Raw genomic sequence first — 27,796 nt, 5'->3', positions numbered from 1 at the left:
AAACTTATTTCTATTGACAAACCTAAGTCTTAGGGTGCAGTGGGAGGACCAGAAAATGCAGCTTCAAAATTGCAGGGAAGCAAAGTACAACAGGGAAAATAATAAATAACTCAAGTTTACTAACACTGAAACTTTCAACAAGCAAAGTTTCATTTTTAAAAAAAATCTCATAGCAACTCATTTGGAATTTTAAATAAATAAGCTTAGGTTTATTCACAGCTTCTGGTCCAAGCAGAGGTCCTGTGCCATGAGTCTGCTTGCTCTCGGTCAAATTTACCGCTTCTCTCGGTCAAATTCACCGCTTAGTCTTCTGATGGGAGTCAGCTTGTTAGGAAGTTACTTGCATCTGTATTTTTGTTCATGAGAATTGGGACTGGACTGCTTGATCTTCTGATATTCTCATAAGACTTCTTCATGAACATTCTGATACTCTTTTGAGCCTGAAGAAAGCTGCCTTTGTTGTGTATCCAGTTTGATCAATCTTCCAGCTACAGTCTCCATCCTGGCATGCAAGGCCCTGTACTCATCATACTCAGCACTGAAGCCCTCCTTGTCTCACAGGAGACAAGAGCAATATATTTTGTCAAATAATCTGGGAGTTCAATTGTTGAAGAAGGCTCAGTGGAGCCTCTTTAACTCCTTCAATGGAATCAGGACTGGAGTTATTCAGCTTGGCAATTTCCTCTTCTCTTTTAAGGTCCTCTTCCTTTTCTTCAGTTGTCTCAAGGTCGTGCATTTTAATTTGGCCCCATTTCCTTCTGTTTTTAGACTTTTTTGGACTTTTTCTGAGACACTGAATGGTCTTCCTCCACAGGCTTTGGACACTTCAGTAGAAGTGAACCAGAGTTAAGGTTTCTGGAGGTATATTTGTCTTGCTAGTCCTGACAGATACTAGTGTTTTGACTAAAACTGTCAACAGGTAGGTCTTGAGTCCCCCGGTCTGCTGGAGTGCTAGGGGAAGTGGAGTTAGAATTTACGATCTGAGGAGGATTGGAGCTGGGCCGGTGAGGTGAAGGCGGCGGCGGAGGGGTAGGGCTGGCAGCGGCTTCAGGGGACAGCAGGAGGCCTGGAGCAGATTGTTCACTGGTGGGATTCAAGTGACCATTTAATGTTGGAGGCACTCGACCTGCTGGTGAGATATTCAAGTTTATTTATTCATTAAAGGATCAATGAAATCTGAATCTCAAAGCTGATTCTGAGAAGAAGCAGCATCTCTTCTAGAACATGCAGGAGATTCTGAATGGCCGGTGCTTGCAGCATTCTGAGACAGAATGAGTGTGCTAGAGAGCTCTGCCTAACGACCTTCTGTCTATTTCTGTCTATTTCACCATATCCGGGCCAGTCTCTTCGAAGCGCTTTTAAAACATAATCCTTTAAGGTATATGAGTGGTCTGTAAGATTCAGATTGGCTACCTGTTGCAGAATTGCTCCGAGGGAGCTCCCTTTTTTTTTGACCAACACCGTGTTTCTGCAGCGGAGCCGGCAGCTTGGGTTTTCTGTAGGCCTTCGGAGCCAGTAAGTGAATTACCCTGTCCCTATGTCGCCGCTGAAAAACACTGCGGCTGCCATGTGTCTTTTGAATCATATGTGCAAGGTTTGTGGGGGTTGACCCCTTCCTCTCAGGCACTACATCTGAAATAGCTTGAGGTGCTTTACAAATCTGCACTCTTGTCCCTACATAGGGACCCCCGGTTTGATCACTTCTGTGCTTCAGTCATGGGATTCCTCCGCCTGGCTCATTCTTCCTTATGTCATCTCATACGAGTCGTTTGGGGCACCTGCTGTACCTTGATTGCGTATAAATCCCGGGCAATTAAGCTGGGAGGCTCCAGAGCTAGAGAACGTTGGCTGCATGCAGTCAAAGCTGCCGGGAGAGTGGTCTTCACCCACATTTGACCAATAGAAGTTAAAGGCATACACTTCATTGAGAGGCTACATGTTAACTAACTAGCATTTAAATGAAAACTTGAAATAAAAAGAAGTTATGGGCTGAAACATGTCTTTTTTTTTTTTTAATCTATACTTTTATTTGGAAACATTTATATCTTAATGAGAGATGTTAGTTGAAGGATGCATTACAGTGTTATACACACTGTAGTTTCAGTGAGTTAAGAATACAACTATTCCCATATGATAGAAGTATCTCAAAATAGAGATATGTTTTATTTTGTATAGAATTAGGGCTACAAAAAATGTAACTCATATTTTTACAAATATATTTGGTATCTAAAATAATAAGCCTTGTCATAATTTCTAGCATACTTGATGCTACATGTTTGGATTGATCCACCTAGAACATATTAAAATATGACTCAAAAAATACAAATGTAATTAGCATCATGAAAAAATCCACCTATTTCTAAGAGGCTTGAAGACCTACCCAATTTCTTAAAAATTGTCAAGCCTACCATCCTTTCAAAAAGGGAGTACCATGCATGAGTCAGGAGTAGGCAATAAACATTTTACTAACAACAGTATGAAAATGATCATGTACTCATATGCATCTTAGTCACAAGTGAGTTTTCAGTTTTTCTTCAGAAATGTCAATAAAAACGTTATTGTTTTCAACATAATGTAATGATTTTCATACTTTTTATAGTTTCACTCTCTACTCCTTTCGAATGATGTTAGTTTGTGGCAGAAGCCATAGCACTGAAATAATAATGCAAGATAATCAAAGGAAACGTGCTAACATAAACCAATGAATTCAACAATATTAGCCATTTAATTATTACAATGAAGTATTTGGGATTTTTTTCTGAAACATATTAGAAGCTCTTTAAGTGAACTTCCTAGTGACCATGTCAGTACACATCAGGTAAAATGGTATGTAACATATCTGTGAATGGATTAGTTGTGAAAAAAATTGGCTTCAGAGAAAATCTTACCTTATAGCCATAAAGTATACTATCTGCCTAATTTGAGGATAAGGATATAAAAGGCCAAACTGTGGGATGTTTATTGCATCCCTTTGACCCCAGTGGAGATGGGAGTCAAGCACGGGAGAGACACACTCAAACTGAAGCACCATCTTCATAAATGAAGGGAAATGTACTGAAACTTCTAAATAAATATAGCATCATCTCCCAACTGAAGTAGCATTTTAGGGTTATAATCTCATAGATTGATGATTACAATTTATTAATTTTAGTAGGACATCCTATTAAATAAATCCAAATAAAGACCTCCATACACTAGATTCCTTAAGGTTGTTAATTTTATAGAAATTCCAAAATATACTAATGTGATACACTTTGCACTGTAGTTTTTTTCCCACTATATGAATGAGTCACAAAAAACTAATAATACTCTTCTAGATACATAGTTAATCTATTAAGAAAACTATTTTAAGAAGGGCCTTTGGTATTCTAATAATAATAGATAATTTTGATAATTCATTAAAGGCTTATAACTCAGCCAATCCAATATTTAATTTAACTTGCAGTTAATGCAAGTCTTTAATGCATTCATTCATCCACCATGAATCTGTCTAAACAACAAGTACTTATTGAACACACACTGCGTGTCAAAAATGAACAGAAAAAAAGAAGTTATGGGCTGGTTATGCTGCTATAAACACTGGGGTGTATATGCCACTTCGAATCAGTATTTTTGTGTGCCTTGGGTAAATACCTAGTAGTGCAATTGCTGGGTCATAGGGCAGTTCTATTTTTAACTTTTGAGGAACCTCCATACTGTTTTTCAGAGTGGCTGCACCAGCTTGCATTCCCACCAACACTGTTACCTTTCTCCACATCCTCGCCAACATCTGTTGTCTCTTACCTTGTTAATTTAGCTGTTCTGACAGGTGTGAGGTAGCATCTCAACGTGGTTTTGATTTGTATTTCCCTGATGCCGAGTGATGTTGAGCATTTTTTCGTGTCTCTTGGCCATTTGTATGTCTTCTTTGGAGAAATGTCTGTCCATGCCTGCTGCCCATTTCTTGATTGGATTATTTGTTCTTTGGGTGTTGAGTTTGATAAGTTCTTTATAGATTGTGGCTACTAACCCTGTATCAGATGTGTCACTTGCAAACGTCTCCCATTCCATAGGTTACCTTTTAGTTTTATTGATTGTTTCCTTTGCTGTGCAGAAGCTTTTTATCTTGACAAAGTCCCAATAGTTCATTTTGCTTTTGTTTCCCTGGCCTCCAGAAATGTGTGTAGTAAGAAACTGCTATGGCCAAGGTCAAAGAGGTTGCTGCCTATGTTCTCCTCTAGGATTTTGATGGTTTCCTGTTTCACATTTAGGTCTCAGCCATCAAGAAGGATGAAATCTTGCCTTTTGCAATGATGTGGATGGAGCTAGAGTGTATTATGCTAAGCAAAATAAGTCCATCAAAGACAAATACCATATGATTTCACTCATATGTGAGATTTAAGAAACAAAACAGATGAACGTATGGGGAAGGGGAAAAAAGAGAGAGAGGGAAGCAAACCACAACAGCTTCTTAACTATAGAGAATAAACTGAGGGTTGAGGCAGGGAGGTGGGTGGGGGGTGGGCTAAATGGATGATGGGCATTAAGGGGGGCACTTGTTGTGATTACCACTGGGTGTTAGAGGTAAGTGATGAATCACTAAATTCTACACCTGAAACCAATTTTACCATACATGTTAACTAACTAGCATTTAAATGAAAACTTGAAATAAAAAGAAGTTATGGGCTGAATCATGTATCCTTTTTTTTTTTTTTGAATCTATACTTTTGTTTAGAAACATTTATATCTTAATGAGAGGTGTTAGTTGAAGGATGCATTACAGTGTTATACACACTGTAGTTTCAGTGAGTTAAGAATACAACTATTCCCATATGATTGTACACACACATTTACAAAGACTTAATGAAAGAAGATGTTAGTTGAAGGACATATAATATGCATTGTAGTTTCAATGAGTTCAGCACAGAACTATTCCAATATGTATCTACAGTTATGTTTTGAAACATTTATATCTTTTTCTAAGTTTTTATTTAAATTCTAGTTAGTTAACATACAGTGTAATATTAGTTTCTAGTGTACATATAGTGATTCAACGCTTCCATACATCACCCTGTGCTCGCAACAACAACAAGAGCACTCCTTAATCCCCATCACATATTACACCCATTCCCCCACTGCCCTCCCCTCTGGTAACCATAGGTTTGTTCTCTACAGTTAAGAGTCTGTTTCTTAGTTTGCCTCTCTCAATTTTTCCCCTATGATCATTTGCTTTGTTTTTTAAATTCCACATATGAGTGAAATCATATGGTATCTGTCTTTTCCTGATGGACTTATTTCACTTAACATAATATTCACTAGCTCCATCCATGTCATTGCAAATGGCAAGATTTTATTATTTTTGGTGGTTAAGTAATATTCCATTGTGTATGTGTGTGTGTGTGTCCGTGTGTCTGTGTGTGTGTGTGTGTGTGTGTTTATACCCCACATCTTCTTTATCTATTCTTCATTCAATGGACATTTGAACTGTGTCTCCTTAAAATTCGTATGTTGAAGGGGCGCCTGGGTGGCTCAGTCGGTTAAGCGTCTGCCTTCAGCTTGGGTCATGATCCCAGGGTCCTGGGATCAAGTCCCACATCAGGCTCCTTGCTCAATGGGGAGTCTGCTTTTCCCTCTGCCTGCTGCTCCCCCTGCTTATGTTCTCTCTCTCTCTCTTAAATAGATAGATAAAATCTTTAAAAAATTTTCATATGCTGAAGCTCTATCCCCCTCTATTACAGAATGTGACTGTATTAGGTGACAGGGCCTTTATAGATATGACCTTTACATAGGGATTTTAAGTTAAAATGAGGCTGATCTAATCTAATCTGACAGGTATCCTTAAAAGAAGAGGAAATCTGGACCCACAGAAAGACATGAGGGACATGTGGGCACATAGGAGAGATCATGTGAGGACACAGTGAGAAGACAGCCATCTGCAAACCCAGGAGAAAGGCCCCAGAAGGAACCAAACCTGCCAATACCTTGATCTTGGACTTCAAGCCTCCAGAACTGTGAGGAAAACAATTTCTGTTATCTAGGTTACCCAGTCTTTGGTATTTTGTTATGGCAGCCCTAACAAACTAACACAAAAGACATATTTAAGAGGGACTGATTCCATGGCATTACAAAATAGCTCACAAAACTAAAGTTGTTGAAAGTAAAGATGTATTTATTACAGTGGGAAAATTTTAGAAAATGCATTACAATTACTACAGTAAAATTATCAAAAATTATTTAAATAGAAGAGATTTTTAATAATTTATTGTGATTCAACTTCCCAAATATATAAACACTATCACTCTGTAATTTTGTGTTTTATGTGGGGAAGACACAAATATCTTGAGCTAAACAACTTAGATTTAAGTGTTAGGTCAGTCAATTGCTTGGATTACCAACACGTGTATGTCTTCTCAAATTACAAAAATAAAAACTTTTTTTAAAGATTTATTTATTTATTTTAGAGAGAGAGAGAAGAAAGAGAGAGTGAGTGGGGGCAGGGGTGGGGAAGAGCAGAGCATGAGGGACAAGCAGACTCCCTGCTGAGCGCAGAGCCTGACACACAAGGCTCAATCTCATGACCCTGAGATCATGACCTGAGCCGAAATCAAGAGTTGGACACTCAACCAATTGAGCCACCCAAGTGCCCCAAGGAAAAAAAAATTAAACACGACATTCTTTTGTAATGATTCGGGCAATTCTTTGAGGGTTTTTTTTTTTTAATATTATTATCCGACCTCCCAAACAAAATCAAGTGACTTTCTGGAAATTCATGGCTAAATCATTTCCTTTCTCTCAAAGACAATAATCATACCAACCCCTGAAAGAACTGCTACAAATATTAAGCAAGATTATATATTGGAAAGCAGTTTTAATTTGAACTGAGTTATGTAAGTGTTAATAGTTATTTACATTTTGTTTGATCATTGTGTTTATTTCAAATCTTCCAAGACCCAGCAAGGGTCATCTATTTTACTCTACTCACTCTAGAAGGGTACTTACTAAATCTTCACAAGTAGTTGTTTATACTTCAAATATATTCTTCTTTAAAGATTTCCAACACAAGAGAGCATACCTACCCTTTATTAACACATTCCACTGGTTAAACCTATCTTACTCTCAGAAAACACTCAATGAACTGAATCTAAGTCACTTCTGTTATAATGTGGGCAGGATGCTTTTTACTCACCTCAGTAAAATTAGATAAGTGAATTAGAAATTGCTTGCTCATATGCTGTACATGTCTACCCACAGGTAGATTTTTGTAATGCCGTATGCACAAATATAAATAGATATACACAGTGCTTGAATTTATGGATTTATCTGGTTGTTCCTTAGATATATTGGCCCTAATTTGAATTACAAAGAATAGAACTAAGCAATTGGAAGATTATCAGTTAGCTCTATAATCACTCAAAGATGCTGGTTCCTATCATTGCCTAAAGGGATGTAACAAGTCTAAGAGATTGGATCGAATGGGATTGACAGAAAGCTAAATAATTTTTTTAAAGAATCACTGCATTAGGATTAGAAACCTCTAGAGAAAAAAGTATTTCTCTGAGTTTCCATTTAAGTATATGAATCCTTTGAGCTTTTAGAAGTAATGCATATTTTTGTAAAGCTATGAAAACAGTATGTACATAAATGAAAATGAATTATAACATCTCATGAAGTGATAAGAAGAAATTAATTTTTATTTATGTTCTCATTCTATCTCAGTAGTAAGAGAAGCTAAATGTCAGTTTACTTACTCTAACACACTTTCATGGGCTAAATCACAACTCCATTATCATCTGTGCTTAGATCTGCAGTGGGGGAGCTTTCCCTCTCCCCATTTAATTTATATCCCATATTGTTATACACGCCAAGGACATTTCTCATCTGAGTTCCTTTGTTTGGTTGAGTTGGTTTTTCAAAGCCAAAGTGAAAACTGGCTATCAGAGGAACATTTGGGTAAAGGCAACTGAGAAAAATTTGACAAGCCTGGAAAGTAAAACTTAAGTATCTTGACCCTTGAATTTATTGAGGCCAAGGATAGAATGTGAGAGCTGAACTGTGCCCATCAAGACCGGCATGAAGAGATAAAGTGGTCCCAGGAGTCTGTCCACTAAGAAAGGAACATAGACCACACAACACATCAGCAACTGGGATTTATGAGAAAGGGAGACACCAGAGAGCCCATCTGATTTTATTTTAGTTTCAGACCCTGGGATATATTCCCCAGCTAAATGACTTTTATGTGTAATGAGGATTCTGAAAATTAACATTTTTTATTTTTCTTTCCTACTTAATAAACACAGCAGAGTTAAAAAGGATAAGCAACTTCACCTTACCTATGGCAACGTGGAAATAACAGCAAGTAACTCATCGAAAGATATGAACTAATACCCATCATGAGGCTAGAAATGGGGCAGAGCACTACTGACTACTGTTTAGCCAATTCTATGATTCTCTTCTCAATTTTACATGCTTCCACAAACTGCTAACCAAAGCAGCATATTATAAAATGGCACGCCTTATATCTTCACTGTCTAACATAAGATCCAGGGTGGAAAAATGTGTCCGATGTACTGGGAAACACTTATTGTAGGTTTCTCTGAAATTCTCATTCTTACTCCTGTTTAAATGATCCTGTAGTACTTCCTGACCAAACTCAAGGAACCTGTGAAGGTACACTTGCCACTTCTAAAGGTGCAGTTTACAGGTGACCCGGACACGGAGAAGAGTTAGTAGCTTATCTAAGGCCACAGAGGCTTGTCTAAGGCCACAGAGGCCACAGGATTGAGTTTCTGGGATCTGACCTCAGATCCAGCTGGCTAGAAGCCTGTGTTCTTTCATGATGTCATTTACTCAGCAGAACATGCAACATTCAATATGCCTTGTAATGCATGCTCCAGAACCTAGTGAGACGTACAGATGCTGAATCCTTTTTGAGTATTTTCATATTTAATTTTGGCAGAAGTTTGACTAGACTTAACCACACATTTTATCTAACCTACTTAACAAGGATTTGAAGCCTAATGTTATAATTTCATCTAAGAACATTTTTGACATTTTACCTCCCTATTTGTTTAAAGTATTTTTTTTTAAGATTTTATTTATTTATTTGACAGAGAGAGACACAGTGAGAGAGGGAACACAAGCAGGGGGAGTGGGAGAGGGAGAAGCAGGCTTCCCGCCGAGGAGGGAGCCCGACGCGGGGCTCGATCCCAGGACCCCGGGATCATGACCTGAGCCGAAGGCAGACGCTTAACGACTGAGCCACCCAGGCGCCCCTGTTTAAAGTATTTTTAAAAATCAGAAAATACTTACACTCCCAGATCAATAACATGTGCTCTTTCACAAAGTCATTTTTCAAAGGTAAATATGACTGTCTGATTCGTTAATGAAATTTTGTCTTGGTGATTATGCTAAAAACATAGTAAGATTTTTAACTTGAAGAAGCATGTTCCCTTGTGCCATTACAGTCAGATCCATATATTATTTCTGAGTTTATAAGGTGCTAATGAATAAAGCCAGAAAGGCCGAGTTGTTGATGCATTATTTGCAGGCTATTATTTAATGTTCTGTGGCAGCTTAATAAACTCTGTACTCTCCAGCTCCCAACAGTCTATTCAATTGGGATACCAGGAAATAAAGAGTGGGAGTCCTAAGGAGCATTCCAGCATGAGAGTATCCTTTCCAGTGTCCACTGGATTCCTGGGCATTCTTTGGCAATTTAAGGTTTTACTGTTCCTGACTGTTTTATGCCTTACGGTCTCTGGACTTCTTGGGGGGGGTCTCCTTACCATTGTGCTTAATGCAATATATGAATTTCACATAGTATACAAATGTCTCAAAGCTCAATAACACCTCTGTAGTTATTGATACAGGGATTTTCTCCTAAGTATTGCCTTAGAACCTTTTTTTTTTCTTTCTTCTTCATTAAATACCTGCCTACCAGTCATTTATGGCAACAAGAGAGCTATTTATGGTAAATCTGAAGAGCCACAGGAGGTGAGAATCATATGTGAACTCCTGTCTTCTCCACCTCAAATTCTAGATCTTTACTACTTACAGTGGGCATTAATCGTATAGCAGCATCTCTGAATCTGCTCACCTCGTACACATCTCCAGGCCTGAAGTACAGATTGCCTGGATTCTTGTCCCAGTTCTACTGTTGCCCAACTCAGTAATATCTCTCCACAAACACTTAATCTTGTTATGGTTTAGATTTCCACTAGTGAAGGGGAGATACTAGTATCTGGCCTGGTAGCCTCCTAGCCAGGTCAACAAATGTGAAAATGCTCTGAAAATGGTGATAAATTATTGAGATACAAGTATCTCAACTTTAGAGCTTAGTTGGTGGAAAATTAGCTTTTGTTTCCAGATGTGGTAAGTCTGGATATAATACAGAATATAATACAGGATATAGAAAAACATTTCAACATGACACTAAAACGACTAGTTTTTCATATTTTACCTACAGTCTGTTGTGGCTTATATTTTATACAAGAGTTGAAAATCTTTGACTTTTAAATTCTAAAACAGGAACATAATCCATTATATGTCTTATTTGTAATCAAGTGAGTGGAAAACAGATATCCCTCTATGCCTCATTCTAACTCTATGCACTGAACTATTCCATCTATAAGAAATCACAAATTCTAAGGTGTATGCACAATAAAATGTACAAAATAATCTAGGTATAAGAGAATGGGGAATAATGGGGATTGTAGCTAATTGGAGAGCTCCTGCTAAAGGTGGCAGAGCTATTTAATTCTTACTGAGGTTAATAGACAGGAGAACAGGCAAAGGATCACCAGATCAGTGGCTTTTTCTACAGACGTTAGACATTTATAGTTTCGTATCACATTTCCTAAACTTCAAACATTGATAACTAATAAAAACATTATTAAATACCATGTGGACTAGACAGAACCTTATTTGAATATACTTGTAACTTTATTTTATTTTTTTAAAAGATTTTATTTATTTGAGAGAGTGAGTGAGAGAGCGAGCACAGGAGCAGGGGGAGAGGGAAAGGCAGAGGGAGAAGCAGGCTCCCCGCTGAGCAGGGAGCCCGACACGGGGCTCAATCCCAGGACCCTGGATTATGACCTGAACCGAAGGCAGACGCTTAACCAAATGAACCACCCAGGCGTCCCCGAATATACTTGTAATTTTAGAGGCAAAACACAAATTAAGGAGTATTTCTCCCTATAAGCAAAAGACAAATAGAAAATGAAATTTGGAAAAGCTCCATTTACAGCAACAGCAAAAATAACGAAAAATATCAATGAAGGAATAAATCTCATAAAAAGTCTAAGACCCACTATCCTGGAAACCATAAACCATTATTGGGAGAAAATAAAGGCCTAAATAAATCAAAGGCTATTCCATATTCATGAACTGAAAAACTTTACATAATAAAGATATTAGTTCACCACAAATTAATCTATATTGTCAATAAACCCCAATTAAGATCATAGCAGGATGGGGGGGGCAGACATGGAAATGTGAATAAACAAAAATAGCCAAGTTAATCTTTTAAAAGGAGAAAACAAATGTGACAGGTTTACATTAACTAAGATAGAGTTTCCTTCAGCTTGACTAAATTTTGGCTATAGGCCCCTTCCTCTTCTTAGAGCACTTACTTTAGGGAATTAGCAATTGTAAATTTTTCTCTGCTCCTTTGAGATGTAAATCTTCTACAACCCAAGATTGTCTTTCTCAAGGACCTGAAAGCCATCCCTTTGAAATGAAATTATCAAGAAAGATAGTGCCCCTGTGTCCCAAACTCTGAGAGAGTAGGAGCCTAATTCTGACAAGGGACAATTAAGCAAACAGAGACGGCATAACCACATTGACTACCCAACCTCACAAAGGTCCTCCAGTACTTTTATGTCAGCTCGTTCCAGCACTTACAAACTCGTCTGCATTTTGTTCAGGGGAACTGAGTTAAATCTCTTCCCTATTACAATAGTCTTGATCCCTAATTGAAATAGTCTTGAATAAATTCCTCCTTGCCCATTGTACCAACTGGTTCAATTTTTCTTGTACAATACTACCAGATGTCAAAATTTATCACAAAGCCATAGTAATTAAAACAATGTGGTATTGTCATAACTACAGGGAAATGTACAAATGAAACTTGATTGGAGTCTATAAAGTGACCCATATATGTATAAGCATTTTATTAAAAGTGACAATGCAGAACATTAAGAATGGTCTTTGCAATAAATCATGTTATTTTAGTTTGATCTAAATGGGAAGAAAATGGACATTTATTCCTTCCTCACACCAGAAATACTAGATGGATTGTAATATGAAAGGTAAAGCAATTAAGTCTCTATATGACAATCCAGGAGAATATATTTTGGGTCACAGAGTAGAAAATTTTATTTTTAAACTCAGAACAAAAATACACTAACCATAACAGAAAATACTTAAGTAGAGTATATTGAACTTAAAACTTCCGTTTATTAAAAAAGATATCATTAAAAAGTAAAAGGGCAAGGCACCTAGTAAAAGCAAAAAAAAAAAAAAAAAAGAAAGAAAAAAAGAAATTGTAACCTAGATATCAACAAAGGATTAAAATCCTGAATACATATTTTAAATAACTACAAGTCACTAAGAGAAATACACATAATCCAACAAACAGGCATTTCAAAAAAAATATAGATATTTCAAATAGCTAATGAAACAACTGTCATTATGTTTTTAATCTTATAAGTCATCACTACATGCAAATGTTCACAAGAAATGCCATTATAAAACCACCATCAAGGCTCACATTAACAATCTGACAATATCAAGTACTGACGAGGATGTGAAACAATTTGTACCTTTATCCCCTACTGATGTGAGTATAAATTTATGCATCAACTTTGGAAAACTCTTTTGTAATGCCTATAAAGCTAAATATGCATATACCCAGTAATCCAGCAATTGCAATCTTAGGTATATACTCAATACAAAAGCATACATATATTCATGAAAATATATGTACAATTATGTTCACAGCAGTGTTATTCATAATGATCCCAAACTGGAACCAGCCCAAATTTTCTGAACAGTAGAATATATAATTAAATTGTATATTCACAAGAAGGAATACTATTCAGCCATGAAAATTAATGAACAAACGTGATATGCATCATGGATGCAACTCACAAACACATCATTGAGTGAAAAAAAGGCAGTTACAAAACTATATATTATGCAATTGCATTTACATTAGGTTAAAAATAAAACTATTCTGAGGCATTATAAATCAGGATAAAGGTTAACTTTGAGGAAGTGTGAAAAGTTTATGACTATGATAGGGTTTGATAGGATTGTCTCAATTGTTGGCAACATACTATCTTTTTATTTGATGTGGAACTACAGGTATGTTACCTTTGTGATGTCTTGACCTAAAATTATGATTTGTGTACTTTTCTGGGTGCTCTGATCAAAAAAAAGTTTTTAAGTGTGCCATAATATGAAGGTTAGGGGTTTTTTAGAGCCCATAAAGGCCGGAATTCTCTTTAGACCATATTAGAATTGTATTCATAAAGAATGTCATCATTTCAATATATTCATATATATACACTTATATTCATAAAAATATTATTCTATTATACTTGCATATATTTCTCCTGTACTAATTTTTTCAAAATCACATAGTAATTTTCTTCTGTGAAATTGAGAGATTAGGAGAAATCACACAGATCTGGATACCAGTCCCAGCTCTGCCACCTGAAAGCTGCGTGAACTTCGATTTAACTCCATTATGCATTGACTTTTTCATTTGTGAAATAGGGAGAGTATTACATACAAAGTATATAAAATTTTTGGAAAATGAGCACACAAAAGTGTTAATAATTATAATTATCGTTTCATGGGCAACAATTGTTGACACTTGGCTTAGTGAAATTATTTCCATTAGATTTAAAATTTTTTTAAATATGCTTTTTATTCACCAAGTATAGAATTAGGAACTAGAGAGAAACATAAAAAATATTTTCATCCATATTCTTCTTCATAAATAATCTCTATTTCTCAGTTCTACAGTCTTTAACATTCCCTAGACTTTTTCCCTCCCCAAATTATCCCAAAGGTATATACTATAAGTACTTTTAATTGCATTCCCCATTTTCAAGCCATGATAGAGAAGAGGACATTAGAGCCTTTCTGACCAGCTACCTTTTAGCAGACTATTTTCCTTCCAAACAACAGAGACATAATTATGATATGAAGTGGCTCAAAAAGGGAGTTGTCATGTAGAAATAACAGCCTTACGGAGAAAAAAAATTGAACTGAGTTTTCTACATAAAGTAGTTTTCAAAGCAGACGACAAACATGACTATTCTGAGTAACAGGAATAGCATATACAAAGACAGTGACATAGTATCAGAAATGGCTTATAGAAATAGAACATAGGTTAGGGGATATGTGGGAGCTAAGAGAAGACACGTATTGAGAGACAGGTAGGGGTCAGGCAATAAAAATCTTTGCAGGCCTAAGTGATCAGACTCTGTAGAGAATGGAAAGCAACTAAGGATTTTAAGCAGAGGAGAAACTGTAATAAACGGCTTTTGAGAGCTCACACCGACTTTAATGCAGAAATTGGATGAAAGAGAGGTAAAAGTTCAGGCAAGGACTTTACCTAGAGTAAATCGGGACAGGAACAAAGATGAAACAATGAATATGAGAGACAATGAACAAATTCTGTGACTGATGACATGCAGAGGGCTCACAGGGAAAGGAAAGGGAGGAGTTGGGAATGATTCCAGGTTTCTGTTACAGGTGTCATGGTGAATGGCTGCGTAGTAACAAAAATGGGGAAGTCAGCAAAGGAAGCGAGTTTAGAAGGAAGTAGGGCACAAGGAGTTAAGTTTCACCTTGTTGAGCCTGAGATGCATTTTGGACTTCAAGTTCGATATATCCAGAAGAACACGGGATAGAATAAATTGGGCTCAGGAAAGAAATCTGGGCAGAGGCTATCCAGGCTTATCAGCTTCAGCTTATTTTTGATACAATCTTCTGAAGAAAGAGAGAAAAGCCTTCCTCTTTCTACAAGACAATACATGTCCCTTATCTCTGCGTAGGTTTTTCTTGAAATTAAAGAATCCCTGCTTCTGTAAACATTCTTTACATGCCACCATCCTGTTAAAATCTGGCTAAAATGCTAAAATACAAAGTGTATTCAAACCAACACAGAATCTAATTATTGGTCCTCGTAATCTAGACACTACATCATGTCCAGGATTGCATTAATTTACTAAGAATCTATATCATTTGCTTTCATTTACTATTAATCATATACACATATATATCCATTCATTAGAGAAAATGTAAATGTACATAAATGTAAATATATATACATATATACATTTGTGTACAGTTATATACATGTATTTACATTTTCATGTATGGATGGGAAATCAGACCTTCCTCATCAAAAACTTAATTGATTTAAAGATATTACTTTTTACAAGCAGCAAAATTTCAAATAAACATACCCTTCCTGAGTTAAAACATGAAAGACAAGTATATGACATTTGAATGTGACATTCTAACTTTATACGACATTCTTATAAATCTAAAGTCATGTGGGAGAGGGAATCATCCATTAACCCCTCCTATTCAGGCAAAAGGTACACAGTGTCCCAGCTAAATCCTCAAATGGCTTCTTTCTCCCAAATTTTCTGACACTGTAGGGTGAATAAAGGAATCCAATCATTTTCAGTCCAATTCTCTGCCACATAAATCAGGTACCAGGAAAGAATATATTAAAACACAAACGTTCTCCACCAGCCCATAGAGGGATAAGAAGGCTCACCTTATCCATAGACATGCCATGGAAGGCTTTACAAAATATTTTAAGTAAATCAAAATACTTTGTATGCATGCCACTCCATCAGATCATTGAACTTAATAAATCCACCAAAGAATCTGTCTTAATAATGCCACATAATATTTGTACGAGCTATTTTAATGTCATCTGATATAAAGTTAGTTTTCATGTCTTGATTTTAGTGAATGTATGTTAGTTCTTAGAGACCTTTCTTATCTTCAAAAATCTTTATTTTTTTTATTTTTATTTTTTTTAATTTTATTATGTTATGTTAGTCACCATACAATACATCATTGGTTTTTGATGTGGTGATCCATGATCCATTGTTTTCATATAACACCCAGTGCTCCATGCAGTGGGTGCCCTCCTTAATACCCATCACCAGGCTAACCAGTCCCCCTTCCCCCCTCCCCTCTAAAACCCTGTTTGTTTCTCAGAGTCCATAGTCTCTCATGGTTCACCTCTCCCTCCAATTCCCCCCCCCCATTTTTCCCTTCCTTCTCCTAATATCCTCCATGTTATTCCTTATGTTCCACAAATAAGTGAAACCATATGATAATTGACTTTCTCTGCTTGACTTATTTCACTTAGCATAATCTCCTCCAGTAAACAAGTTTATTAACTTCATCAGAGGAGTGAGAAACTGAACATGCATATATTTAATATTCTGTTCTAAAATTGTTTTTTCCAGGTTATTCTTCTTCAGAAGAGGATGCTTGTCTGTATACATTCTTTTGATATACCTTTATTTCTCCATAATAGTAGACACTAACTTTAAGATTAAGGTCATTTCCCAGCAATTGCATTACCAGGTATTTACACCAAAGGCACAGATGTAGTGAAAAGAAGGGTCATATGCACCCCAATGTTCATAGCAGCGATGTCCACAATAGCCAAACTGTGGAAGGAGCTGAGATGCCCTTCAACAGATGAATGGATAAAGAAGATGTGGCCCATATATACAATGGAATATTACTCAGCCATCAGAAAGGATGAGTAGCCAACTTTTACATCAACATGGATGGGACTGGAGGAGATTATCCCAAGTGAAATAAGTCAAGCAGAGAAAGTCAGTTATCATATGGTTTCACTCATATGTGGAACATAAGGAATAGCATGGAGGACATTAGGAGAAGGAAGGTAAAAATGAAGGGAGGGAAATCGGAGGGGGAGATGAACCATGAGAGACTGTGGACTCTGAGAAACAAACTGAGGGTTCTAGAGGGGAGGCAGGTGGGGGGGATGGGTTAGCCTGATGATGGGTATTAAGGAGGGCACGTATTGCATGGAGCACTGGTGTTATACGCAAACAATGAATCATGGATCACTACATCAAAAACTAATGATGTACTGTGTGGGGACTAACATAACATAACATAACAAAAGAAAAGAAAAGAAAAAAATGGTAATTAGGTTGTTATTAGTAAAAAAAAAAAAAAAAGATTAAGGTCATTTAGCAATATAGTCCAAATGCCTTTTATATGCCAGAAATCTCCTCGGTCCGGGCCTTAGACAACTTTAATACATCTAGTTGGGCTCTCAAGTGTTCAAGTGTATAGAAGAACATATCTACAAATGGAACTTCAATAGCTCTGCCTTTTCTCCGGAAGGTGTTTTCACTAGAACAACCTCTAAAACTAGATGCCTGTTTCTGGTTCTTTTTTATTAGAAACAACTATCTCCCTAGAACAATAGGTGTTCTTTATGTTTCATTTATAGTCTTTCTTCAGTTTTTCAAATACAAAAGGCCCCATAGGACCTGCGCACCTTCCAAACACCTCCCTTACTTTGTCTGAGTTATTACTTAAATGCCACCTTCTCAAGGAAGCATCCCCTGACCACTCCAGGTAAAAGCGCTCCCCTCCCCAGTCTTTTCTTTACAGTTCTTATCACCTTACTCATAGTATAAAACTTGCTTATTTATTATGATGTGTGCTTAGAATGTAAGCTTCATAGAGAAATCATGTATGCTTTGCCTATGCTTAACCTCAAAGCTTAGACTTGGCTGGCACTGAGAAGGCATGCAAGACATATTTGTTGAATGAATAAATGCTGTGCTTCTGTACAGAACACCTTCCTACCCTTTACTATTGCCTAATTAACCTCTACTTTCCTGGCCTTCTAGAGCAAGATAGGTCATCCAGCAATGTCTATTTTTGTCCCACTGAATTCATCATGGCCATAATTGTACCTTTCATTGCACTTGATTAGTGCAGGTCCAGAAGGGCAGGTGCCATGACTGTTGCCCCTGCTTCTTGCCGCTGTAGTCCCAGCTGTCATCCAGGCAGAGAGCTGCTGCTCAGTACACTTTTGTTGATTGAATTTTGGTAGAGTTGAGCATCACACACCACTTCTAATTCTTGTGTGGTAAGAATTAGAATTGGTAATTTGGGTAAGCCCCTTCTATCTGCCAAGTCTCCTCTAACACCACTCTTCTGAACCTCAAAGCTGTAGCCAAATTTGCCCTTTTCAGTTCCCTGAGGATGCTTTGTTCACTTGATCTACTATTTCCCCTTCCTGGAAACTACCCACCCCCACCCATCTCCTTTACACGCCCTTTATACAGTTCCCTTCAACATATCCTTTAGACCCTAGCTTAAATACTTTCCTAGGAAATCATCTTTTGCCCTCAAATTTCAGTTGACGTCTTATTAGTGTGTTGTCACAAAACCTTGTTTCTTTCCTTCATAGAAATAAGTTCTGTCCGTTCTTAAATATTTGCTCATTTTCATCATGCCTACCATGCCTACCATGGTGACCATGGATGAAAGGAATTAGCATTTGATTTCAAAGAGGGAGCCTGAGAAATGGCTACCATTGTTTCTAGTTTCCAAGGAAGGCAGCAGGCTCACAGATTACTCACTCCTGACCCAGGAAAGTAATGACAAATTCTCTTTTTGTTCACTGTTTTACCTCTGTTACCCAGCACAATCCTTGGGACATAATAAGAACATAGCAAGTATTCACTGAAAAAATGAAAAACACAAGGCAGATTCTCAGAAAGAGATATGATAATGTCCTCCAGGACTGAATACTCTACATAAATTACTAATCTCAGTTATTTAGCCAAGCTATTTCTCAATAAAATCAGTTAACTGGCATCATTGCTTACAAATCAGACTCTCTGTGCATTGACATCCTAGAAACCGTTAAAGTTAAGGACAAGTTTATGACCTGTGGTGACACTGCTGAGGGACAAGTTGAACCTCTGAGAGAGAATCAAATTAATTTACAATAGATTGTACTTTTCAGAATACTATCCTTCATAAGCCATGCTATCTTTTAGAATCCCTAAGCATATGTTCTGACCTAACTTTGTTTTTCTTCAAACCTTTTAACAGAAAGGCTTCTAAAAGTCTTTTTAAAAAGTTAGAGAAAAATGGGGTGCCTGGGTGGCTTAGTCAGTTAAGCATCTGCCTTCAGCTCAGGTCATGATCCCAGCCACGCATCAGGCTCCCCGCTGGGAGCCTGCTTCTCCCTCTCCCTCTGTCTGCCACTTTTCCTGCTTGTGTTCACTCTCTCTCTCTGTCAAATAAATCAATAAAATCTTTAAAAGAAAGTTAGAGAAAATCTAACTTATAATAAAGTTCATAGAATTAAGTCAATACACATAAAAATATTCTATGAGGAGTATTTTCAGAGTTTTAACTCCAGATGATAAGAACACATCCCTCTCTTACTGTACTAAATCAAGGACTTCCCTTTCTAGTTTGCCCCATCTTCATCTCTTGACTAAAGACCACTGGGTATCCATGCGGGGGCTCTGGATGGTGCCTCAGCACAATGGAGCAAAACAGATTAAGGCACTGTGATGGTGGAAAAAGGAGTGGGATAAATATTCAAGACTAACAAGTCGAGGGGAATAAGCTATGGACGACCAGACCTAGCTCCAACAAAAGCCCTCGAGGATCCTTCTCAGATCCATGCCAGTTTTGTATTTGTTTTTGTTTTTGTTTCAGTTTTGTCCTTTGTGTGGAGTCCATATACTTGTTTTTCTTTCCTAAAATTCTTCCTATTCTAACAGAATTCCTCTGGGCCCAGTATCAGACATAGTAATAGTTTGTGGTTTCTGAAGCACACATGGAATTCTTATTATATGCAGAGAATACTTGTGCTGCTGTTAAAGTGACTCCTCTAATGTATTTGTTTATCTCTCTTTTTATCCTTTATTATTTCTCTTCTCCTCCTCCTTCTCTGCCAACTTCTCTTTCTCTTCCCCTTCCTTTTAAAAATCCAACTAGGTTAAGATTAGATTATATCATTTGCAAAGAACCTAAGAAAGAATCACCAAAATGTCAAGGTCAGATGAGAGCCCAGCATTCCAGAGCAATTCAAACCAATTCAAACCAATGGTCAAATAAGGCATAGAATTCAAGCATGGATTCCTCTAAGACAGGGAAAAGTCATGGGATGAGAAGAAAGAAATGTTCAAGGCAGGGTGTTCTCTCCAAAGAATTCCTTCTAACCCTGCCCTTTTAGACACTAGTCTAGATTATATAAAAGTCAGGTCACAGTAAGGAGGTATGTAGAGGGAAATGAGGGTATCAAAGGGGAAAAGGGGGTTGCAGGGAAAAGAGAAAGCTAGGAGGTAGTAGTCAACACTAATTAATAGTGAGGCAATCATGGACAAATGCAGATGGAGTCTGTATGATTTAGAAGCCAATACACGCACAGCTATCTTAGTAGATATCTTTGAGCCAATGAAATAAAGACAGAAAATAAGGCAAAAATGAAAGCAAGTAAGATAATAAATACAGAAAAGCTTAGGGCCACAACTCTTAATTTATCCTAAGTAAGCTCTAACCCAGTCACGATCTATGAGTACTATAGACTGTTTTTCAAGGTGGCTTAGCCCCACAGACATCACCCCGGAATGATTACATTCTAAAGCTAGTTGTATTAGGTCTGGTAATACCAAAGTGGATGTTTCTCAGTTGTCATGTTAGCTAGAAATAGTCTATGACTTAGAAAAATGTCGGCCTTGATTTTTTTTTTAACCAGTCACCCTCCCAACTTCTGCCCCCTAGCCTTTTTTTACCTTTTCTGAAAACTTCTGAGGAATGCTGAGTATTAGATTTTTACCCATCTATAATTAGCTACAACACTATTTTATGAGAACTACAGAAACCTTTCAAATGGTCGTAGCAGTGGTCTATCAGTACAGTCCTTTAGCTGGTCACAAGTATGCATGTGTGCAATGCATCTGATCATATATGTGATGATATATTATAATAACAGGTGCCAAAAGCCTTTTTATATCTGTAATCCCTATAATTTCATTGAATCATAAGCAATGAACATGGGTGACTAATATATGTTAAATGCTCAGTTGTAGCAGTTCAAGAATTTTCTTTTTGTCATTTAATGATAGAGAAGAAGATACCATTGTTAAAGACTGGAAGTTTAAAGCAGTAACCTGAGGAAATGACATTTTACCGGGATAAAAAAACACAATTCACACAAAGAAAGAAGGAAACAGAGATAAGGCTTTAAGAAACTGTGTTATAGGTTGGGTAAGAGTAACTATGTTTAGAACAACCTTGTGCTGATAAAGCTATTTAAACCCACATTGAGTGGATCCTTAGACATGTCAGACTATTGGCCCCTAACAATCACAAAGAAAAGGTAGGCATGTCATGGGTAAAGTGAATGCCTCAAGTATAACCTGTAGTTGTGTGTGTGTGTGTGTGTGTGCATCACATTCAGAACAGTAAGTTGTATTTTTCCTTAATGTTGATGTTTTGGTGTATGTACATACGTTTTGTTGAAAATGTTTTCAATATTTTTACAGTAAAATGTTGTTCCCAATTAGGAAGAAAAGATAAAAATATGAAAATACCCACCTTACTCTTTGTTAATAGGTGCTGGTTATGTTTTCCAAGGATATAATTACTATGACTCAGGTTGAATGAGGGCTTGAAACGCTGAGTATCTTCTCCAACAAAACTTATATATCCTGCTATGTCCTCATCAAGACTATAACTGAAGTTGTCCAGGAAAAAAATATGAAGGTGTTTGATTTCTCACAATTTGACTGAATGTGATCCCTTTTGAGTGTTTTTTTTTTCTTTCTACCTTTGTCCTCTCTTTAACTGTAGGTTTTAAGAAGATATAAACAATATTCCTCTGACCAGTTCTCTAATACATGTTATTCAACTGTAATTAAAAAAAAAACAGATCTGCATTCATATATTTCCCCAAAGGCCAGGAAGCTAGTGTGAACAAACAGTGGATAGTTAGTGAAAGGGAAATGTGCACAAATGGGACATAATTTGACTTAGTTTAAATAAATATACTGCATTGTAAATATTTGCAATATACAAATTACATTATACATTTTCTAAATTTTTTCTGAATTGCAATTAATTATTTTGAATGACACAGTGTATTAAAGAAAATAATCTGACCTTCAGTTGTTCTTCCAAGGCAGCAGTTGCATGGTCTCCACTAGATTCATCGACTACCACCACCATGTGAGTGAGAGAATTGACCCTGACTTGTTCCTGTTCTAAGTCTTCTTGAAGCACCTGAAAGATAAAAAAAAAAAAAAATTAAAAGCAATTAAAATAATAATCTCCTGAACTGAATGCCAAAAAAATCATTTCTTTCCAAATATGTGGGATTTAATTTCTGTCATGTTTTGGGTAATGAAACTTTTTTATTAAACCAGAACCATTCCAAGCAAATTTTCTGCTGTGGTTCTCAGCCAACTTAGCACATTTCTACTGTTAACTGAACTTGGAAGTACACAGAGGGAGGATCTGTTGAGAAAATTATGGTAGAATGTGCTACACCTTATACCACCTCTTCTCACATTTTCAAGGATTTTTCTCCTATAATTACCTGCTGTCTCGGGCATCTTCAGCATCTCCTTCTCCACTGAAACTCACCATGATCAACTGTAACAAGACAAACTCTCTTGACCCCACGAACCCTTCCTGCTACTGCTTTATTATTTGTTCCTCTTCACTGAAAAATATTGTTTTCTACCCTTACTCTTGCCATTTCCTTACCCTACTATTTTCTTTGCCAACTACCCCTTTGAAACATCTCTTGTAAAGGTTGCCATCAAGCTCCAGGTCCCCACATCCATTCTTCATTCATTCTCTTCTCTTGAGCTTCACATACCACCCTTTCCTGATGATGCCCCCCACCTTGCTAAGCACTGCATTTGAACTCCTTTGCTGGTTCCTTCTCCTCTGCTCAACTACAAATCAGATGTCATTCCTCTGTATAAAAGCCAATGGAGTCACATCACAATAAGAAGGAAAATACGAAAAAAAAAATTTAAAAAACGAAAATACAAATTCTTTCCCAGAAATCCTTATAACATCTAGTACCTGTCCACCTCTCAAATCTAATTGCCTACAATTCTTGCCCTCTGATACTATGTTTCGGCCACACTTGTTTTCTCCCCCACAATCTGTCAAGCTGTTTGCTTTGCTTGAAGTGTTCTTCCTCCATATCTCTAAATAATATCTCTTTCGTATTGTTCAAGACTCATTTTAAGTGTCAGTTACCCAGAAGGGCTTTTTCATGAAGATGCTGTCTAAATTTCTTTCTCAATTACTCTCAATCTCTATAATTTTTTTAAGATAATATTTTCACTACTCAGTATTTTCTTATATATTGGTTTAGTCATGTATTGTTTGTATAACTTACTGGAATATAAGGTCAACTAGAACAGAGATGTCCCGTGTCCTCACTACATATTCCAAGTGACTGAAGATCAATAAACTGCTGCTGAATAAACGGTGCCAGGTGGAGGGGTAAGGGCAAATGTACAGATGAGTTTGGATAAAGATTACAATCTAATAGGAGGGATTTGCTTTTTAAAAACTGTAATTATAACTACACTTACATCACATACAACCATAAAACAGTAGTCCAATCTTTTAAAAATCATAGTATACAACTTTCTTGCAAAGATAAAAAGGGTAAAAAGAGTGATAAATAGAGAAGGAGTAACAGAGAAGGATGCTCTAGAACTGAGACATCTTGCCTGGGAGCTCCAGTTCCCCCAAGACCTTATCACACTACCCTCATTGTGATTAGAAAATCCCTATATGGGTATGCAAAATGTCTAATCAGCTAGTTTGCTCCCTGGAACGCTTTATTATATAATATAAGAATGGAGAAGTAGGTTTGGGACAAGGTCTGTTAATTCCTGGAAAATCTGCAGTCCTTGCCTGTGAAACAATGATGTTTGGTACCTGTCAGACCGGCTCTTAGTTATGCAAGCCCTGTGGTAGATGTAAGCGAACTTATTTGGTATCGGTCACAGCACAAACTCAAACACATGAGCATTTTTATCCCAGGACTTTTATTCTTTGAGTCTCAATATTTTAGAGCACTATAAAATCACTTACTTTTAGTTCCTCTCTCTAGATTTTCATGCCATATTTTCAAGTGAAGCGATTTAGAATAAAATGACTATGCATTTATTTTGTGTGTGGAGTCTATACTGCCTATCACGGCTTTGACATTCCAGAGTGTACACTGGGTAATAAAACTCTTTCTGCCATGAGGCCGAAAATGGAAACATTAACATTCAGAGTTGTCCTTGAAAGTCATGTTGAGTCTGTGTTTTCTGAGTTATATAAGGCAGGACTGGGAGCATTTCAAATGTGTCAGCCAGAAATTGTAAAATAATTAAAATAATATTTTGGTGGCCATAAGTTCGTTTCCTTAATTTGGCCAAATTCTTTCTCCCTACCATTCAAGTATGAGAGCATATACAATTACATGTATTAAAAACAACTAGGAAATAATGCTATACTGTTCACATTTTTATATCTAAACTATTGTTTTCACTATTTTAATATATTTTAATAAAGGAACTTGAGAAAATCATCATTTGATCAGTGAAGTACTAATTTTAAACTCGGGTTCAGTCTTTCTAAAGCATATGTGATCAAATGTACTATTTATTTTTTCCAGCACTTAGATTTCTGATTTTGTTTTGCTTATCTAGTTGCTTTATAATTAGAAATTATATTCTTGCCATATTTATCAGGTTTAAATTTTATGCTTTTGCAGGAGTGCTAACACAAAGAACCACTAAAGTTAGTTGTGGGTTGATAGCTTCAAAATCAAACATAAGACCTATCAGGATTTATAGTGAGTAAAGGGAAACAAAGGAACATGGGAAAGGCATTCCACAGTGCCTCAAATTCTTGAAGAGTGCATAGCACCAGAGGAGATTAGCATATACTATTTGATTTAAGTTATTTCCAGTATTTCTTTTTCCCTTCTATGATTTTTTCAAATTATACCTCTTCTTTTACTCATAATCAGGGATTAAAACAGAAAGGGTTAAACTTAACTTTTCTGAGCACACTCCATAGCCTCAAAACAGAAGCCACTGAAACATTATAATCATATTTCCTATTTCCCCAGACCTTCCCTCTGAAAATAAATAGAATGCATACCACAGTATTTGCTAATGCCCCCAGTATCATCAAAAGACAAACGACTATAAAATACCAATGTCTATAATTCATTTTTTTAAAAAGTTGATTCTTAGAAGTAGCAAAAATGTCACATACAGAGAGGTGGGATTAAAAAGTTAAATTTCTCTGCCCACTTACATATCCATGAATAAGGGCCTGGATCATTGGTAGAAACTATGCCTTCCTGCTTCCCTCTTCGAGAAAACACAAATTCTCAAGACTACTAATTTTTAAAATACATTACAATTTTTTAAAGCTATTTTAAAATGAATTTTAATTAAATATTTACTTCTTATGGATTTGAATTTCTCTTAGCTGGATTTATACAATAGAGATTTACAGTAGAATTGCTAATTAATCCTGAAATTATGAGCCAAATTATTCTAAATATAGATATATCCCCAGAGAAGTATGCTAACATTTTTACCTATCAGGAAATAATATCTTCAAATTGAAATGCTGTAATATGATTGTTAAAGTATATTTTTCTTGATTAAAAGCATATAAATTACTTACACACACACAAGTACATGTTAAGTATTTTATTACATATTTCTTGCCATTATTTTTATACAAGTAATGCATTTGTTACACTTACCAGATGAAAAAAAATTTTCAGGCTCCTAATTACATTTCTATACCATTATTAGATAGATACAAATGTCAGCAATGTTTGTTCTCTAATGTCAACTAACAATCTTTTTTTTTTTCCTTATGACAAGAGAAAAGGCCAACAGTGAAATTTAACATTAAAAATGCTTAGATTTGACAAACAGATTTTGTTAGACCTCTGTAAATAATTCTATTTCTTATAAATTATTCTGTAGTTAAAGGTCCTGACCAAATTTGTTATTCCCTTAGTACCTATTCACAATTTATGATTTAAATATGACTTTAATTCTATTCCCTTCAAATGTCATCAGTAGTAATGAATCCTTCTTCCCCTGACCCATGTCAAGTTGTTTTTCAAAAACTGGCTTAGAATGATCACTGAAGAAGAGTCACTTTGGTGTTTACTCCAACTTAAGTGATTTAACTCTTTATTAGCACACAGGTGAAATAATGCTTGGAAAATAAAGGAATGGAAATACATAAGGCTAGGGAATTACTAGAGTTGATGTGCAGAGGTGAAGAAGAACAATTAATAAAAACATAGAGAAAGAGAACACAAAAACAAGGTTGGGTCTCTCACAATCTCCCTAGGAGGCTCTACAATATTTCCTTTGGCCATAGTATATACTCAGTAACATGGAATAGGAAAGGGCAGTGGCTACCTATGTGCATAGTCTATTTCATTACTCCTTCTACTTGAATGATCAACCAACATAAAATTGCCAACATCAAGTCCACGCATGTGGACATGTGCACATACACACGTACACACACACACACATAACTAGAAACAACACAGATCACGGGCTATTGCATGGATTCTAAGACCATCTGCTGCCTCCCACATATTACTTTAAATTAATATAATTAAAAGATGTTTAATAAAATATTAAATTTAAGTAATTTGCAGCTTTTTAGTTTAGCCTAAGAAAATGTACACAAAAAGAAAGGCTGATGAGAACAAAACTTGTATTAAATATAAAATTTGCAAAAAATCTTAAGAAATTAGAAGAGTTTCTAGAAACATGGGATAAGACCAACACCTACGAAAGTAGTATTTAAAAAAAAATCCATCTCAGGAACAACAACAAAAAAAATCCCTAGACACTTATGGACAATTAGCTAATGCAATACATCTGGATATGAATTGATTTTATTTTCAAATAAAAACATCCTGGCCAAATCAGAAAATTTTATGATTTCTTAAGAAATTATGAGAAGGTAGGCAATTTATCTTTCTCTTCACCTTTTCTCTTATGGCCATTCTTATTTCCTTCCTTCCATCAGCTCTACACTGGTCTAGGCTCTGTATCTCCTGCTTCCCTAAATGAAATGATCTGGAAGTGATTTGCCATTTTATTTTCAGTTCAATATTCACTTTACTAAGCCCGACTGGTCACAGTACAGTCTAGTTCTTCAGGAGGATCTATATACAGTATGTAATTTTGTTGTACATTTGCGGGATATTTTTAAAAAGCTACCTCAACAGGTCTTCCTAGAAGACCTTTTATTTTGATATCCACTTACTAAATGTGATTGTATAGTTATATTAGTCTTTATATCAGAACCCACTGTTTTTTACCTTTTTATTAGAAATAAATGTTTAAGGGGTGCCTGGGTGGCTCAGTCATTAATGTCTGCCTTCGGCTCAGGTCCTGATCCCAGGGTCCTGGGATCAAGCCCCGCATCAGGCTCCTGCTCAGCAGGAAGCCTGCTTCTCCCTCTCCCACTCCCCCTGCTTGTGTTCCCTCTCTCACCGTGTCTCTCTATGTCAAATAAATAAAATCTTAAAAAAAAAAAAAAGAAATAAAAAGAAATAAATGTTTATGTTTCATCCAACTCCTAAGCTACCAAAAGGGGGCTCTAAAGACCATTTCAATGATATCTGAAAGATGTTCAAAGACATCTGAAAGATTTTAAAAACCTAAAGCTT

The 27,796-nt window shown here is 36.3% G+C and overlaps 1 protein-coding gene and 1 pseudogene across 1 annotated transcript in view; both read right to left on the bottom strand.

Annotated features, from left to right (window-relative positions):
• DMD (dystrophin) overlaps positions 1–27,796 on the bottom strand; it is a 2,077,064-nt gene that overhangs the window by 1,437,270 nt on the left and 611,998 nt on the right. Inside the window, exon 13 of the mRNA XM_021677947.1 lies at positions 22,207–22,326. Within this exon, the coding sequence (XP_021533622.1) occupies positions 22,207–22,326 (120 nt within the window). The remainder of the gene's footprint in view (positions 1–22,206; positions 22,327–27,796) is intronic.
• Positions 274–13,731, bottom strand: LOC110592972 (annotated as a pseudogene).

This window comes from Neomonachus schauinslandi, chromosome X, assembly GCF_002201575.2.
Source record: "Neomonachus schauinslandi chromosome X, ASM220157v2, whole genome shotgun sequence".
Classification (NCBI taxonomy): Eukaryota; Metazoa; Chordata; class Mammalia; order Carnivora; family Phocidae; genus Neomonachus; species Neomonachus schauinslandi.
Note: the sequence above shows the minus strand (reverse complement) of the source record. Positions and strands in the feature narration are given on the sequence as shown.